Here is a 14463-nt window from a genome sequence, read left to right on the forward strand (position 1 = left end):
AGGAAAAGGTTTGGCTCAGCATCCTGCCATCCCTGTTGTCCGTGGGTGTGGATTTCGTGCTCCATTTGGAGAGAACCGACAGCAGGTCTGTCTCGTCATTAGCATCTGAAAACCTGGAGTATTCTTCAGGGAAACCAGTCACTCAGTAATGCAGCTGATGTGAGTTAGAGGCTGTCATGTCTAACTGGAAGGTATTAATTTCTTGTGCCTCAAGGAACAGCTGCAGTTTTTTCATGTTGATGCATATCTCAGTGCAAGCACTAAATAGCTTGCTGCCTGCTTCACTGTCTGCTTTACCTTTTCATCCTTTGCCATATAAACCAGAAATTGGTGGGCTGCACTTTTATTGTTAATTAAAATGTTGGATGAAAAGTAACTAACTTGCAAGCAGCGTTACTTTGAGTTTCTCTTCAAATCATTGCTTTTAACTATTTTCATTGATTGTTTTTATTATTTTTTTCCCCTTGCCTGGTACAAAAGATGAAACGGATCAAACACTTGGGCTGTAATGTGTTTTAAAAAAAAAAAGACAGTGAAGTGTCTGCGGAGAACTGTGCGATCGATGAGGTGCGGGGGAGGACAGCGCTGGCTTGAGTGTGTACAGCGGGCGCCTGTGCTTCTGGCTATCAGAATTACCCAAAATAGGGGCCGGGCCAATTGTTTTGGCTCCGGTGCCCACAGATGGATGTTCAGACTGTCTGGTACTTGCTACGGATGGGGAGGGAAAGAGGGGTACGGGTCTGGTTGCAACGTGAGATGCCATATGAATCACTCAAGAGACGCTCTGTCACACAGCCTGCAGCGTGGTGAGCGTTTGCTTTGCAGAAGGGGGCAGGTTTCCCAGCTGGTCGTAAACTGCATTGCTCCAGACAGTTTATAAATATTTGCCTGGAATGTGCGTGCAGAGCTCAGAGTTAAAGTGGAGCACAAAGCAAAAGGAGGAGCTGCTATTTACAGCAGCATTACAAACCAGAGGGCACGCTCTTCCCTCACATCACAGCGCATACTTCAAAAAAACAACCCTCTTGTTTCTGTGTTTTGCCCTGTGACTTCTGATGTTCCTTGCAGTGGGAGGCAGTGAGCCTAGGAAGGATACACAACATTCTCCAGAGCATCCCCTTTGGGATTGTTATAAAAAACGTAACATCCCATATACTGCCATAACAAGGTTCCAGCGTCCTTTTGACAGCTAAAGCCCTGTGCATCTGCTGCCTTTGATTTTTCATTCCTTCCGATGTGTGTCAGCAGGAGGAGGCTGAGGGCAAAGCCATGGGTTTTGTTGGAGCTCCAGAAAGCCCCTTGCAGCTTCTCCCTCTGCTCCCACTGGGGCTGGGCAGTACAGTGGAAGAAGCTGGCTGTCACATGGAGAATAACCATCCTCAGATTAATGAGTTCTCAGGATTCTTTTTTTTTTTTGCAACTGTCACTTCCTTCAGTTTGATCCTTTGCCATGTCTTGGGGTCTGGTGAACTTGTCCTGGGTGTCCTTGCATTGTGTCATGCCACCTGCTCGAGCTGTGTGGGGCCTTCCAGAGAGCTCAGGAGAGGGAGGATGTTTGCAGTGTTCCTATATTGGTCTCCATGTTTGTTCCAATATCCTTGTTGTCTTGCTTTCTGAGAGATTTATTTAGCCTCTTGACTGCAGATCTTGACCTGGACATCCATGCTGCATGGTTTGCTGTGGTTCCCAGAGCAGAGGTTTTGCAAGATATTGCTGTTACAGTGTATGATTTCACATTTGGCTGTGTTGGGGCAGATATCTGTCTGATGATAACTCAGATATTATACAGAGTATGGTGTTGTGCTGGGGGTCAGTTTGGGCCAATACAGTCTGAAGAACCCTTTGCTCTGTGTTGAACAGGCCCTCTCCGTGGCTCAGCCTGTCCTCATGATGGCAGAGCTTAAAATTGCAGCAAGAGAGCCTTTGAATTTAAAACAGAAAAAGCCCTACAAATTTGTTTTGTGCACAGGGGGAAAGGCAATGTGATGTGAGCTAGGTGAACCTCGTGCTGGATAACCAGGATTTACAATTCCCCATGGTGGTTTTTATTCTAACATCCTCCCTCTTGTTTTTCAGGTTCAGAGCATCATTCGCTCCCAAACCAGCATGGGCATGCGCCACAGAGACCGGTCCACAACTGGGAACACCCTGAAGACTGGCTTCAACTCAGCACTGACAACATACTTCTTTGGGGCAGATCTGAAGGGGAAGCTGACCATCTCCCACTTCCTCGACTTCCAACGCAAACTGCAGCACGATATTCTGAAGCTGGAGGTTTGAGTTATTTTTGTGTATGGGGAGAGGGCAGAGTGGTATAACCTTTGACTTTCTGGTGAACATTTCAGTGCGTGTTGTGCTCCCAAGGAACATCTCCAGCTCTTTTTGGTAGTGTTTTTTGTGGAGTTGAAGCAGAATGCAGGATCGCAGGAATGCATATCTTCATGTCGTACTTGCCTTGCTGTTGCTTTGGTGCTGCCCAATGATGAGATGCTCTAGAAAAAGACAACAGAGGTGGTGAGCAGTCTGTTGCTACCTTACCAAGGCAGGTTTGTCTCAGTCCTCCTGAGAAAACTGTGCCCTGAAGGACTGGGGGTTATAGTCTTCCCAAAGCTCTTCATCTGCGCTCATTCCCTCTTTGCTTCACTACTCTGAATATTTCTGCTGCATAAGCATTCAAGCCTTTTTTGAAACTTCTAAATACACGGTCTCTGCTATGTGACCTCCATTATAGTGTATGTTAACCCAGGATTGAATAAGAAATGTCTGTCTATTCTGAATCTTCTGTCATTCAACAGAATTGAATGCATCCTTATTTTTCCGCTACCATGAGTTAACAGCAACTCCCAGACTCCTACTAGTCACATACCTTGACTTCAAGTATCAATCTTCAACATTTGGTTCTTTTGAATAATGTGAGTACAGGAACAGCAACAGCAGATTTCTTGGTGTCTGATTCAGTTCCCAAGTGGAACTGATTCATTTTAATGCATTGCCTTTCACAGGAAAAAGCCTGAAGGTTTGAGTTGGCTTGAGCAAAGCCAGGCTCTTCTTTGAATCACAAGTGAGGATTTTGTGCTCAGGAAGATCCTCTCACAACCATGCTATGTTAAGGTAGTATTCAGAGATTGCTCGTGTTTCTGTCTGATGCACGAATGTCCACGTGCTCAGGCTGTGTGATTCAGCTAATGTACAGCTTTTTAATAGGCTGCTGTCAAATCAGTTTCAGAACCTGAATTTATACCCTTTTTTATTTGGAGTTTTACAAATCTGAGGAACTGACTCGAGGGCTAATGTTTTAATGAGGGCAATTGTCCAGCTAGTTGGCTTCATTTAACTGTTCATTAAAGCTGGCAGTATGGCTGTGTATTCATAGGGGGAGTAGGCTGGTGGAGGAAAAATGTTCTCAGTGGACTGGGATGTGTTGATTCTTCAGCTCCTCTACAAATTGAAAATCAATGAAATAATTTTTAAGGTTAAGAAACCTAAGATGAAACCTGAAGGGAAGAGAACTAGAGATCGCTCTGTCCTCACTTGCCATTCTGCTCTGTTTTCCCACTGCCACTTTCTCTCTGGTGTCAGGCAGTGATCAGGCACTGAACTATTTTTTCTAACCCAGTGCTGGAGTTTTGTTGGAGGTTGGTCTGCGGGTTCTCCCGTTGTTCAGTAAGAAGCAACAGGATTTTTTTTAGCTGCTTCATACTTTTCTTTTCCTCCTGCAACAGTTAAGTACTGATTTAGTTCTTAGCGTTATCAGTCAGTTCTGCATCTTTCTTATGAATGTTAGTGGCCTTTCTAACAAGTTAACTGAGGACAGTACAAGGTACTGGTGTCTTGGTAAGTTAATGAGTATGCACCCTTGAACATAGTCCATACTGTGCTTAGTATTTTTTATGATTTCAACTGAAAAATTGACCCATGCAATGCTGATGGTTTTGTTCTACCAAACCTGTGGGTTTTTCCTGAATTCTTGATACTAAAGTGCCTGATTTTTCTGTTTGTATTTCTCACTGATTTAGGCAATGCAGACCTATTTCTGTCCTCAGCATTATGTAACGTGGCCTCTCGCCTCCAATGCTTTTATCTCCTTTGACGTTATCTCAGACCTTCTCTCCTTGCTTCACATTTGATGGTTTTGTTCATGGTGAAGTGGCTTTTCACATAATGCCTCGTGGGTTCACATCATTCCTTTTCCAAGGAGTGCTCTAATGAACACAGCCACTTAAAAAATGTGGTGAGACAGATCCAGGCATATCTGCAGTTAGTACACTAGAGGATCAGTTTCTTCTTCTGGCTGTGGGGGTAGAATAGTTTCTGACCACCTGAACCCACTTTCTTCTTGTTTAGTTGTTTTTTCTGCTTACCAAAATATTCACGCAGAAACTTTCTGAGAATGATTAGGTCAGACAAAGCCCCAGACGTTTCCTGTTCTGTTTGAGTGAAATACTGATAGCATGTTTGAATAACCGTGGTGACTTTCTTCCCTTTTGCTTATTGTTTTGATGAAAGTACATTTTCCATCACTTTATGGGAACTTGGCAATCAGCTCAGCTGTGGAAGGAAAAGATGAGAAATGTAACCACAGCCAGAGGGTGAAGAGAAGTTTTTAATGACTTGTTATAACTTCTTGTGGTTTGACTGCTTCGATGGTTTCCCTGATATCTCACTGCTTTTCCCTGTTGTCTTCCAGAGCAGAAAGTGCATGCCAAGTGCTGCTGCTTCCTCCAAGAGAGGTATCAGTGCCACCTCTGCCTGTTGGAACTGGTGCCTGTAGGTGGGAGTGGACCTGGAATTCTTTGTGTTGCAGGTTGATATGGCTTAGCTAAGGCTGAATGCTGCCGACCAACCCAGCAATGCTACAAGATCCTGAACAAGCACTTGGCTTTTTTTTTGCCACTTTCATGTTGTGTTGTATTAGCATCTTTGGAAAAACTCCCTTTTCTCCTATCAGTGTGACAAAGGGTGATAAGTTTGGAGTAAAAAGGCAGTGCAGGCTCTGCAGCCAGTATCTCCTGTATACAGTATTTGTCTCAAATAGTGCTGTTTTGAGTGAGTTCTGTGAGTTAGGGAGATGGATAGTTCTTGACATCATCATTTCCACTATTTCTGCTTGGTAGTGTCTGTCTTTAGATCTTCCTATGTCATTGGTCCTCTAGGACTGAGAGTCCCAGCCAGCCCACATGTCTCTTCCAGGCTATGTTTTTCCGTGATTCTGTAAGTGGATGTAGGAAAGGTGTGTTAGCTCTTTGTTCTCCACATTTATATCACCTCTTTGTTCTCTGAAATGCCACCCTAATCCTGCTAAGAGCAGTGATTTAATCCCCATACTTAGCTTGGTTGTATTTCCCCAGCTCTCTTATTGCCAGCGATGAGGTACATGCCTGGTGGTGTCAAACCAGCTCTGGGACAGAGGTGAAAAGCGGGATTCTGAAAATACAGCTGAGGTGCCATGTGTCAGTGTGTTCACCTTGAAAATCCTGACTTTGTTCATGCTGTTGTGGGTGGTGTGAGATGGTCTGAGTGGCTACTTTACCCTTCTCACTCCCTTTTCTCTGCTGAACTGATTTAAAGTGCAGTTAACTTATTTTCTCTTGGTAAATTGAGCTCCAAGGCCGAGCAGAAACAGAGTGAACTCTAGAAGGCAGTGAAAGAGCTATGTACTCACATTGTAATAAAACCACGTACATCAATTCCACAGACTTTTATTTGGATTTCCAGACTGTTGGGCTTGGTTACGTGCAACCAGCCAATAGACTTTGCTGCTCAGGAGCTCATTACATTTCTGAACTTTGCATTTTCCTTGTTCAGTGGGAACATGGGATGGAGGAGCTTCTCTGCTCCTCACATCTGGGTACCAGGAGCATTGCCAAGGGCACAAGTGACAGTGGTGCAGTCAGGGCAGAGAGCAGCAGTGGGAGTCGGGCTCTTGGCTGGCAGATCAGGAGCCAGGTGCTCTGCCTCATCTCACTCTGCCCCTGGCAGTTGAGTGAATGCTTCTCTCTCGTTCATCAGACATGAGTATTACAGATTCCTCTCCTTTACATTTTTCTCATTTTATTCCCTCAACACTTGAAATTTCAAAATGCAGATCCTTTCAGAGCTGGCAAGAACTTATTTTGATTCATGAGGATGAAGTTAACGTACAGCCATCTTTACATAACCTTTTTTAATTGCTCATTAAAGCGTAACAAGTTGCTGGTGGTTGGAATTAATTTTTTTCCCCTTGCAGGCAGTGGTTCTGTGCCAAGGCCAAAGAAATGTCAAAAGCATCTAAAGAGCACTTGTTCTGTGGGGATTTCACTGCTGCTGACAGATGCACATTTTTAACCTTGCTGCTCCATATTCACTTAAGCTGCTCTCGGAGAGCAAAGGGAGAAAAGGGAAACCATTCAAAAGATTGGACTTTTCCTTTGTGAAAGTGGCTTACCTGCCCACTGAACCATGTCCCCCAGTGCCACATCTGCGTGTTAAGAGCAGTTATTTGCTTCTGCATGTGTTATCCAGCTCTGGACTGACTTTCTTGGACAGCCTGCTGTGCAGCGGTGGTGTCCAGAACGGCTCAAATGTGACTATTTTGGAGACGTCTGATCTTTCCAACTAAAAAGCATTTATAAACTTTTGCCATGCTTTTTCTTCTGGCATTAATTTGGTGCCCTTGCAAACATCACAGCTTCCTCCCAAATCGTTCTTTTTTTTTCTAGACAGATGAGGTTGCTGGGTTTTAGGAAGATGAACAGTGCTTTCCTTCTCTGTCAGAGTTGTATATGCAACTTGACAAGAAATCCTGGCAGCATGCTTCTTCAGAGCAATGAACAGAACCAGTGCTGCAGCAGTTTGCAGATAAATAATGCATTACAGCCTGTCCAATAAAGCTTTGAGCAAATACTACTTTAAAGAGTCAGAGATTGTGAATCTGAATATTACCCCACAAATCATTATTTCCCAGATCCCTTTGGCCCCTTATTACGCACACTTTGCTGCCTTTCCAAGCAGGGTCACCTTTTTCAAGTACCCTCAGAACTCACAGAATTAGCAATATTTCTGTTATTGATGCTTGTCTAACCAACATAAATGAGCTCAAATTATCCTGTGCTCTCTTCTCTCCACCCAAAAGCCCTTGTAGATTTTTTTTTCTTGTTATCTCAATGGGTAATAAGAAGCACTCGTGCATTTCTTTCTTAGGTGCTTACTTTGAGATTTTAGGGACTCTGTGTTGTTTCCTAGTTTTTCTAGGAGAAGGTTTCCTAGCAATTTAACAGCTTGCTAAAATGCAGCTGGACAGGAATGTGTAAGAGGGATAGGCATTACATTGCTGGGTGCAGTTTGTTTGCTTTTCAGAGATCTGCATCAAACTGTAGAAGATTGGTGTAGGAGATTTCTGAAAAGTAAGGAAGAACCAATAACTTGAAAATGCTGACTCCTGCACTGCATGAATGCTGTGCTTTGTGCTTAATCTCTCTTTTAAAGCTGTGCGATGGGACAATGTTTCATAACCTTCCCTGGTGTTTACAGACCAGCACAGTGGTGCAGCAGCTCTCAGCAAGCCCCTGTGTGGCTCTGGGTGCTGTAATTGTACTGTCACAGGGTAAGGCAGTGCGATGGAGATGTTCAAGTCCCACCACAAACTGAGTGCCTGGGGCTGCTGGAGGTGTTGCTGAGAAAAGTAATACTAAGCAAAGGACTCCTGTGCCTGCTGGAGCTGGGAGTTCAAAACCCTGTGGTATTTTCCATAAAAACAACAGGAATCCCCTGCCTATACCACTTTGCAGCTCTGATCTCCACAAGCGTGGCCTCTAAGTAGATTTGAGGGATGCTCTGTTTGCTTGGGTCATTCTGCAGCCAGCACTATTTTAATTGCTGTGGGTATGCAGAACTCTCTGACCAAGGTGGTGACAGCATGTGTGGGACACTCCTGGCTGCTTGACATGAGGGGATCTCTGGCAGCAAACGAGTTTGTGCTTTGGCATCTGGCTGTGGCCAGGCTGGGGCTGCAGAAGATGATCTGTGGAGACTTCTTGATAAACCACATTGTACATTGCAGTCTGTGAAGATTGATTTCATTAAAGAAATGTGGGGGCTCTTTTTTTTGTATGGAATTCTGGAAAACTGACATAGACTTGGAGTTCTACAATAAAGACAGGCAAGGGCTAAGAAATAATACAGTTTCTGTTGTTCTTGGTCATTTCTTTGTTGCCTGCTACTTGTGTGGTTCTCTGGGAGGCCTCCTGCTTCCACAGTAGTTAATTCTTGCTCCAATTCTCTTGGAGCATGTTAAAAAAAACATGGAAACCAACTTCTGTGTGTAAGAAGTCCCAGCATTTTCCTGAATGAAGATGCTTTTTGTGGTGGTGCCTCTGAAGTGGCTCAGGTGGGTGGTTTTCAGAGGCTGGCGTTTGGTTTCCCCCAGCAGCAGTTGGAGTGGGTTAGTCAAAGCAAGCAGTGAAGTCTGGGAGCAGAGTGATTACAGGTCTGTCGTTCTGTGGTGGATTCTTGCATTGCCTTTCAGTGAGGAATTCCACAATTAAGGAAATGTGGAAGCAGAGAAAACAGTCTCTTTTTAATTGCCTTCTGCTTTCCTCATTTGATGAAGCCTTTCTTGTATATTTTATGCACCGAAGCAAAAGAGGGTAGGCTAAGTTATTCAGACTGGAAGCTACGTTTAAGCTTGTCGTTAGAGAGATATAAGAAGCTTCTCTTAGAGAAACATGGAGGTGTTTTTCATGCCTAATTTTTTGGTGTAGGGTGGAAGAAGGGTATTAAATGCATTTTTCAGCTTACGGATAGTCTCTTTAATGGCTGGTGTGGACATGGGCTGGCTGAGTGGACCAAGCTGAGGAAGCTGCTCCAGGTTGGCACTGGGACATCTGCTCTGGGGACTGCTGGCTGCACCCACCTCTTCTGCCTTCCTCCTCTTTGGGGAACACACTTGATTGTCATGCACATCATGCTGCCTTCTAATGACTCTCAATGTTGCCTAATATATTTTAGGCTAATTTGCACAGTACCTTGGGTGACACTGGAGAGCACTGTGCCTTTATTAAGTCTTGCAGCCTTACTGTTGTGCACATGTGGAATCCACTGCTGGCACCAAGTGGTGGTGCCTGGAAGCAGTCCTGCAGCACTGGGCTCACCAAGAGCTTGCCCAACAAATAACTGAGCACGCCTTTGCTGTGCCTGCTGCCTGTCAGAGTGAGCCAGTGGCTCTGAAGTCTGGATTTACAACTGGAAGTATGCTGTTCATCACGCAGGAGAAAACAGCTGCCTGCATCCTGGCATGTAGCTGGAAGGGGCTGCTGCAGCTGAGTGTGTGGTTTTTAGAAGCTGAAAACAAGGTTCTTCTCACAAATCATTTGAAGCCAAGCTTTGTGACGAAGAAACACCGCTGGCAGCATATCAGAAAAAAAATAAAACAATTTACCATCTCAGGAAATGTGTTTTGTTGGTGGCTTCTAGAAGCACAGAGCTTTGACTGAGCCAGGAGTGCTGGCACCTGTGAGCCTGGAGGTGAAATGGGGATCACAGCAGCCTCCACTGCACTCAGCCTCTGTTTTCCAGCAAAGCATCGAGCATTTAAAACCAACTTTGGTGTATTTGCTCAAACTTCCTTTTTTTCTTCTCACTTAAGTTCTTCTGCATCTTCTATAAGCAATGTCCTCTGCTCATGCCTCCCACAGTTAACTTCAGTGTATCTGACACCAGCCGGAGGCAGGTTTTGAACTTCCTTCGCCCTTTGCCGTGTTGCTGCTGGGTAAAATGGCTTTTTCTCAACTCAGTGGTGATTGTACTTGAGACTGGAGCCCAGCGGACAGCAGCTGATCTGTAACACTGGTGTTTGTCACTCCCCTCCTTGGCTGTCCCTGCAGTGCGTACTGCAGTGTGTGAGTGAGCGTAGTACCTGGCTGCCAGCTATTGACTGGAGGCATCTGTGTTTTGGTTAAACATTTGTTTCCCCATCTGTAAGTTAGTGGGAGCTACACTGTTGCCTCTCAGCGCAGAGCCAGATACAGTGCTGCTGCCCCTCTGGGAGCTGAGTCGAGGCTTTCCTGAGAAATTCACCACTTCAGAGGCAACTTGAGATCATGGGATTGCTGCAGCCTTTTATCCTCTGCTCCCACCTTGATCTCAGCTGGGTGCTTGCTGGCTTTGTGCAGCTGCATAATTAAGCACATAAAAGCGACTGAGGCAGGAATGGTTACCCCAGCCATGTTATGTCAAATTAGTGTTACTCTTCAGCTAAATGAGTTGTTCTGTAAGAGTTTAAAAATTAATTCTGTTGTTAAATGTCACTCTCGGGCTTGTAATCAGCTGAACATTTTCCGATACACTTTATGGAAATCAAGTAAGGGATTCTCAGTGCTGAGATGTGTGAAACTGAAGTCTTTGAGCAGGTGGGAAAAAGCTGCTGCAACACACACTTGTTCAGGTGTTGTTTGTCTAAGCTGGAAGCCTGTGTGAAGAGCACCTTAGTATTTTTTCTTGTCTTTCACTCCTCTGGAGACCTGTGGTCACAAGCTTAGTTTCAGGTTAAAATAATCGCCCTGCTTCTTCAAGTCCATTCTACAAATAGCCTCCAGTAAGGTGACACTGGGAGGACTGGGTGCGAAAACTTCTCAAGAAGTTGCCCGTACAAAGAAATATTGATTCTGATGGAAACAATCCTGGAGAAGCAACTAATCAAACGTGCTGGGATTTCTTCTCTAAGCACGCCTGCTGTGATGTTCATCTGTTATTACAATACCTTTTTTACACCCTCGTTTTCGTCTTCTTTCTTCCCTGCAGTTTGAGCGGCACGACCCGGTGGACGGGCGGATCACGGAGCGGCAGTTTGGCAGCATGCTGCTGGCCTACAGCGGGGTGCAGTCCAAGAAGCTGACGGTCATGCTGAAGCAGCTCAAGAAACACTTCCAAGATGGGGAGGTCAGTCAAATTTGGGAATCTGGGGGGGCTGAGGAGCAGGCGACTGTCTTGCACCAAGCTGAGATATGAGCTGGTGAGTCGGGTTCAGTGAGTACCCTTGTAGGGGGGAAAAGCACTGATGGTCTTTTCCTCTGGTTTGTCTAAACTGCACATGGCTAAGTGATGTTTTGTGGCAAAGATGGATGCAACCCCTGAGGATTTCATGCCCTTGTGAAGGGCTGAGGGCAGGAAATGACTTTCCTAAGCAATAGGTTGACATGCAAAGCTCTATCCTTCTGTAATAAGCCATGCCTGTCATCCAGAGAAAAGCAGTCTGGAGAGACACGCTGACTTTGCAGGTGATGAATCCTCCCCAGGAGCAGGGAGATGCAGGAGGTGGGAGTGCAGTAATCATGTCCTGATCAGGGTGTGGGCTTCTCCCTACTGACACGATGTTGCACTTCACAAAACTTATGTTTTGGAAGCAGCACTCCGGGTCTGAAGCCAGAATAAATGCTGAAGATGTGCACATAGTTACTGGCTCAACCATAGTTTAATTAGCTGCTCTGGCTGGGCAGTCTATTATTTAGTTATGAACTTATGAGAAAAATGGTTTGAATTACTTATGATTTAGAGATGAATAAGGCTGCATATCCTGCACCAGTCAATCTAGTGAGAGACCTTGGAATAAAATATGGATACTTAAAAGGACATGTTTCATCAGGTAAAGGAGTATGGGGTGCTGCAATACTTCAGTATTAGAGTTTTGTGTCTGCTTCTGTAAAGATGGATTATTCTTTTATGAATTAGGTTATAAACATACAATTAACCGAACTGGGAATGGATGGAAGTCCTTTGCACGTTGGGTTGGCCTGACTCTTAATGCCACTTCCTCATGAAATCAGATCTGATGTTTATTTCTTGGCAGATCTAGATGCAGAATGTCTTATAAGACGGTTGTTGGCTGGAGTCTGTCCTTTTCTGTCTTATGTGGGGGGGACTATAAATAAAACTGTCCTGAACTCCTGCAATGTTCAGGAACCTTCAGTCCATACAAAGCTGCATCAGTGACTTTTTCCTCCTGTCTTCTGCTGGTGCCGGGACCACGAAGGAGAATTTGGGCACACTGAAGCAGCAGGGCACAAACACCACTAGGGTCTCTATTGACTTACCCTGAGGGCAAGCTCTTGTCAGCATTAGGTAACTGGGACTTTTCCCATTGACAGTGCTGCAGCCAGGTGAAAACCTCTGGTTTAGTCGAGGGGTCCTTCTGTACACAGCTGTGAACATGGAAGGTGTGAACCAAGATTTTTTAGCCACAAGTGAGTTTACTCATCTCAAAAAATAATGTTCACTGAAGAAATAATCTTCATAAGCAAAACTTTGATGTTATACTGGTCAGAAATAGTGAGCCTGCAGCATCCATGAGCCTCAGCATATAGCTCATGTACCATTCAGCCCTAGGTGGTGCTCCTCAGAGTGTTCCTTCGGGAGCTGAACAAGCGATGTCAAGTGAGTTTTCATCTCTCCCAGCACAGCGCAGAGGCTCAGCATCTTTGGGCATCCCTGAAGTGCCTCTCTCAAGTGGAACTTCATCAGCAATCTCTGTATTTCAGAAGCATCTCATTTGTCCTAACTCTGTGGGGAGGCCCGAGCTCAGGTTCTTTTTATAATACGTTGTTTGTCACAGCAAACAATGCCCAAAAGCAGGAAGAAATTGCCTGTCAATACATTAACATCTCACTTCCCAAGCTGTTGATCACTAGTTTAAATAAGACCATCAGTGTTTCCAGGGGTGCAGTTTTGAGTCCATTTATTGGATTTTTGGGCGAGACACTGTGGGTTTTACTCCTCCAATACTTCTGCTCCCCTCAAGTTTTAACAGGAATTATTTGATTTCTTGGGGACAAATACTTGGTGACTGAGTGGTTGTGATGTCTGTGGAATAGAAAATATCAGCTTTATTGTTACACTCACAAACTGCCGATTCTCTGCTGTGATTGTGTGTATATATATGTGGAACAGTAGCCGGGTGTATGAGAAATTAGTCAGAGGGAGTTATTTTTGGAAGGTTTCTTACAGCAGATGTTCCTTTCCCTCCATGTGTCAGTCAGAAACCTGACATCTGTGGCAGAGAAAGAACTTTTGTTTCTACCTTATTCCTCATCCCTAAGGCAGCCAGATTGTGTTTCTATTTGTAGGTAACAGATTCTGAGCAAGTCTCTTTCTTCATTCCAATAACTTTTAAGGGGAAAAAAATGTTTTCAAGAAACAGAATTGCTAGAAACCTTATAATTCCTTAGGCTGGGGGAGTTGAAGCAACCAAATCCTAAAATGAGACAGGCCCTATATTAACAATTTGATTTAGGGAGAAATAAAGGATGCAAGGAGTAGCAGCTTCTTTACACTGCAGATAAACCTAACCACCAGGATGCTCAAAGCCTGTGCTTATACATAGCAGAAGTGATGCACCACACTCGTCTGTTCTGGCAGGTCTTAGCTCACAGCCAGCCAGCCTGGTGCCTAACATTGCTTTGAGAACCTCTTCCTGAAAGTATTTGTTCTTCTCCGGGGGTGTTGCAGAGGACTGTATCCTTTGCAGGTTTGTGTGCAGCATTTTGTATCTACGAGTACTCATGTGCTTTTGTTGGATCACACAGGTGCAGCTGTCAGTGTTTTTATATCGTTTAAATTTTCCTGTCCCATTAGAAATAGAACTGCCATGGCCAGAATCACATTAATTGCCTTTTGAGCTTCCCGACTAATTTATTCAGGGATGTGCTTGTGGAGTTGCCCTTGTAAATGAGTGTAACATTAAGCTCTTCAGTGGGAACAGCAGGAGCTCGCTGCTGGCAGTGCTTCTGCAACAGAGACATCTGCAGAGCCAACAGCTGCTGCGTTGTTCTCTTCTTTGCTCCGTTGCCTGCGGAGAAGGAACAGAGCTGGTGCTCTCCCACGTCCCCCTTTGGGTCCCAGTCCTCAAAGAGATGCTGAAGCCACTCAGCCACTGCACCATTTGTCCTGCAATCGTTTCCTGTCACCAGACAGCTTCTTGGTCACAGCAGCTTGATGTGAATGTTCTGATGGAAGTTTTACTCCAGATCCCTTCATTTTATGCTTTAAAAGTCATGTTAAACCATTATCCACGTGGTTTACTAAGCTGCTGCAATCTCACCAAAAGCAGCAGGAGCGGTGACTTGCTGTTCCTTTCCAAGTGGGAATACAACAACTGGGGCAGTGTGGTGTGGGGAGGGGATGGCAGGAGCTGGACCATAACTACACTGCAAGCTTTTAATCCAGCATGACCTTGGAAATGCATTTTAACTCAAGTGCACTCTGATTAAATTGCCACACGTTATCTACTACAATTATCCATTCTGGGCACGGTGATCCTGCCAGCCCCCAGATCATTGCAGCTGTGGCTATAGGCACACCTTTACCTTTCTTCCAACATCATTGTTCTGTGTTCCTGTCTTTGGGAATGATGTATTTCCTTGTATAATTGATTTCCTGCTCTCACTTTTATTCTTGAAAAATCCCACTGTACTCTGCATACCTGAACTCCTCTGT

General features: G+C 44.8%; 1 protein-coding gene across 12 annotated transcripts in view; it reads left to right on the forward strand.

The window, feature by feature from the left end:
- MICU1 (mitochondrial calcium uptake 1) overlaps window positions 1-14463 on the forward strand; it is a 90408-nt gene that overhangs the window by 66369 nt on the left and 9576 nt on the right. For all 12 annotated transcript variants that reach the window (XM_025151708.3, XM_025151709.3, XM_004942032.4 and 9 more), the window contains 2 exons: window positions 2077-2274; window positions 10777-10914. In XM_025151708.3, coding sequence (XP_025007476.2) covers window positions 2077-2274; window positions 10777-10914 — 336 coding nt within the window. The remainder of the gene's footprint in view (window positions 1-2076; window positions 2275-10776; window positions 10915-14463) is intronic.

Source organism: Gallus gallus, chromosome 6 (genome assembly GCF_016699485.2).
Source record: "Gallus gallus isolate bGalGal1 chromosome 6, bGalGal1.mat.broiler.GRCg7b, whole genome shotgun sequence".
Classification (NCBI taxonomy): Eukaryota; Metazoa; Chordata; class Aves; order Galliformes; family Phasianidae; genus Gallus; species Gallus gallus.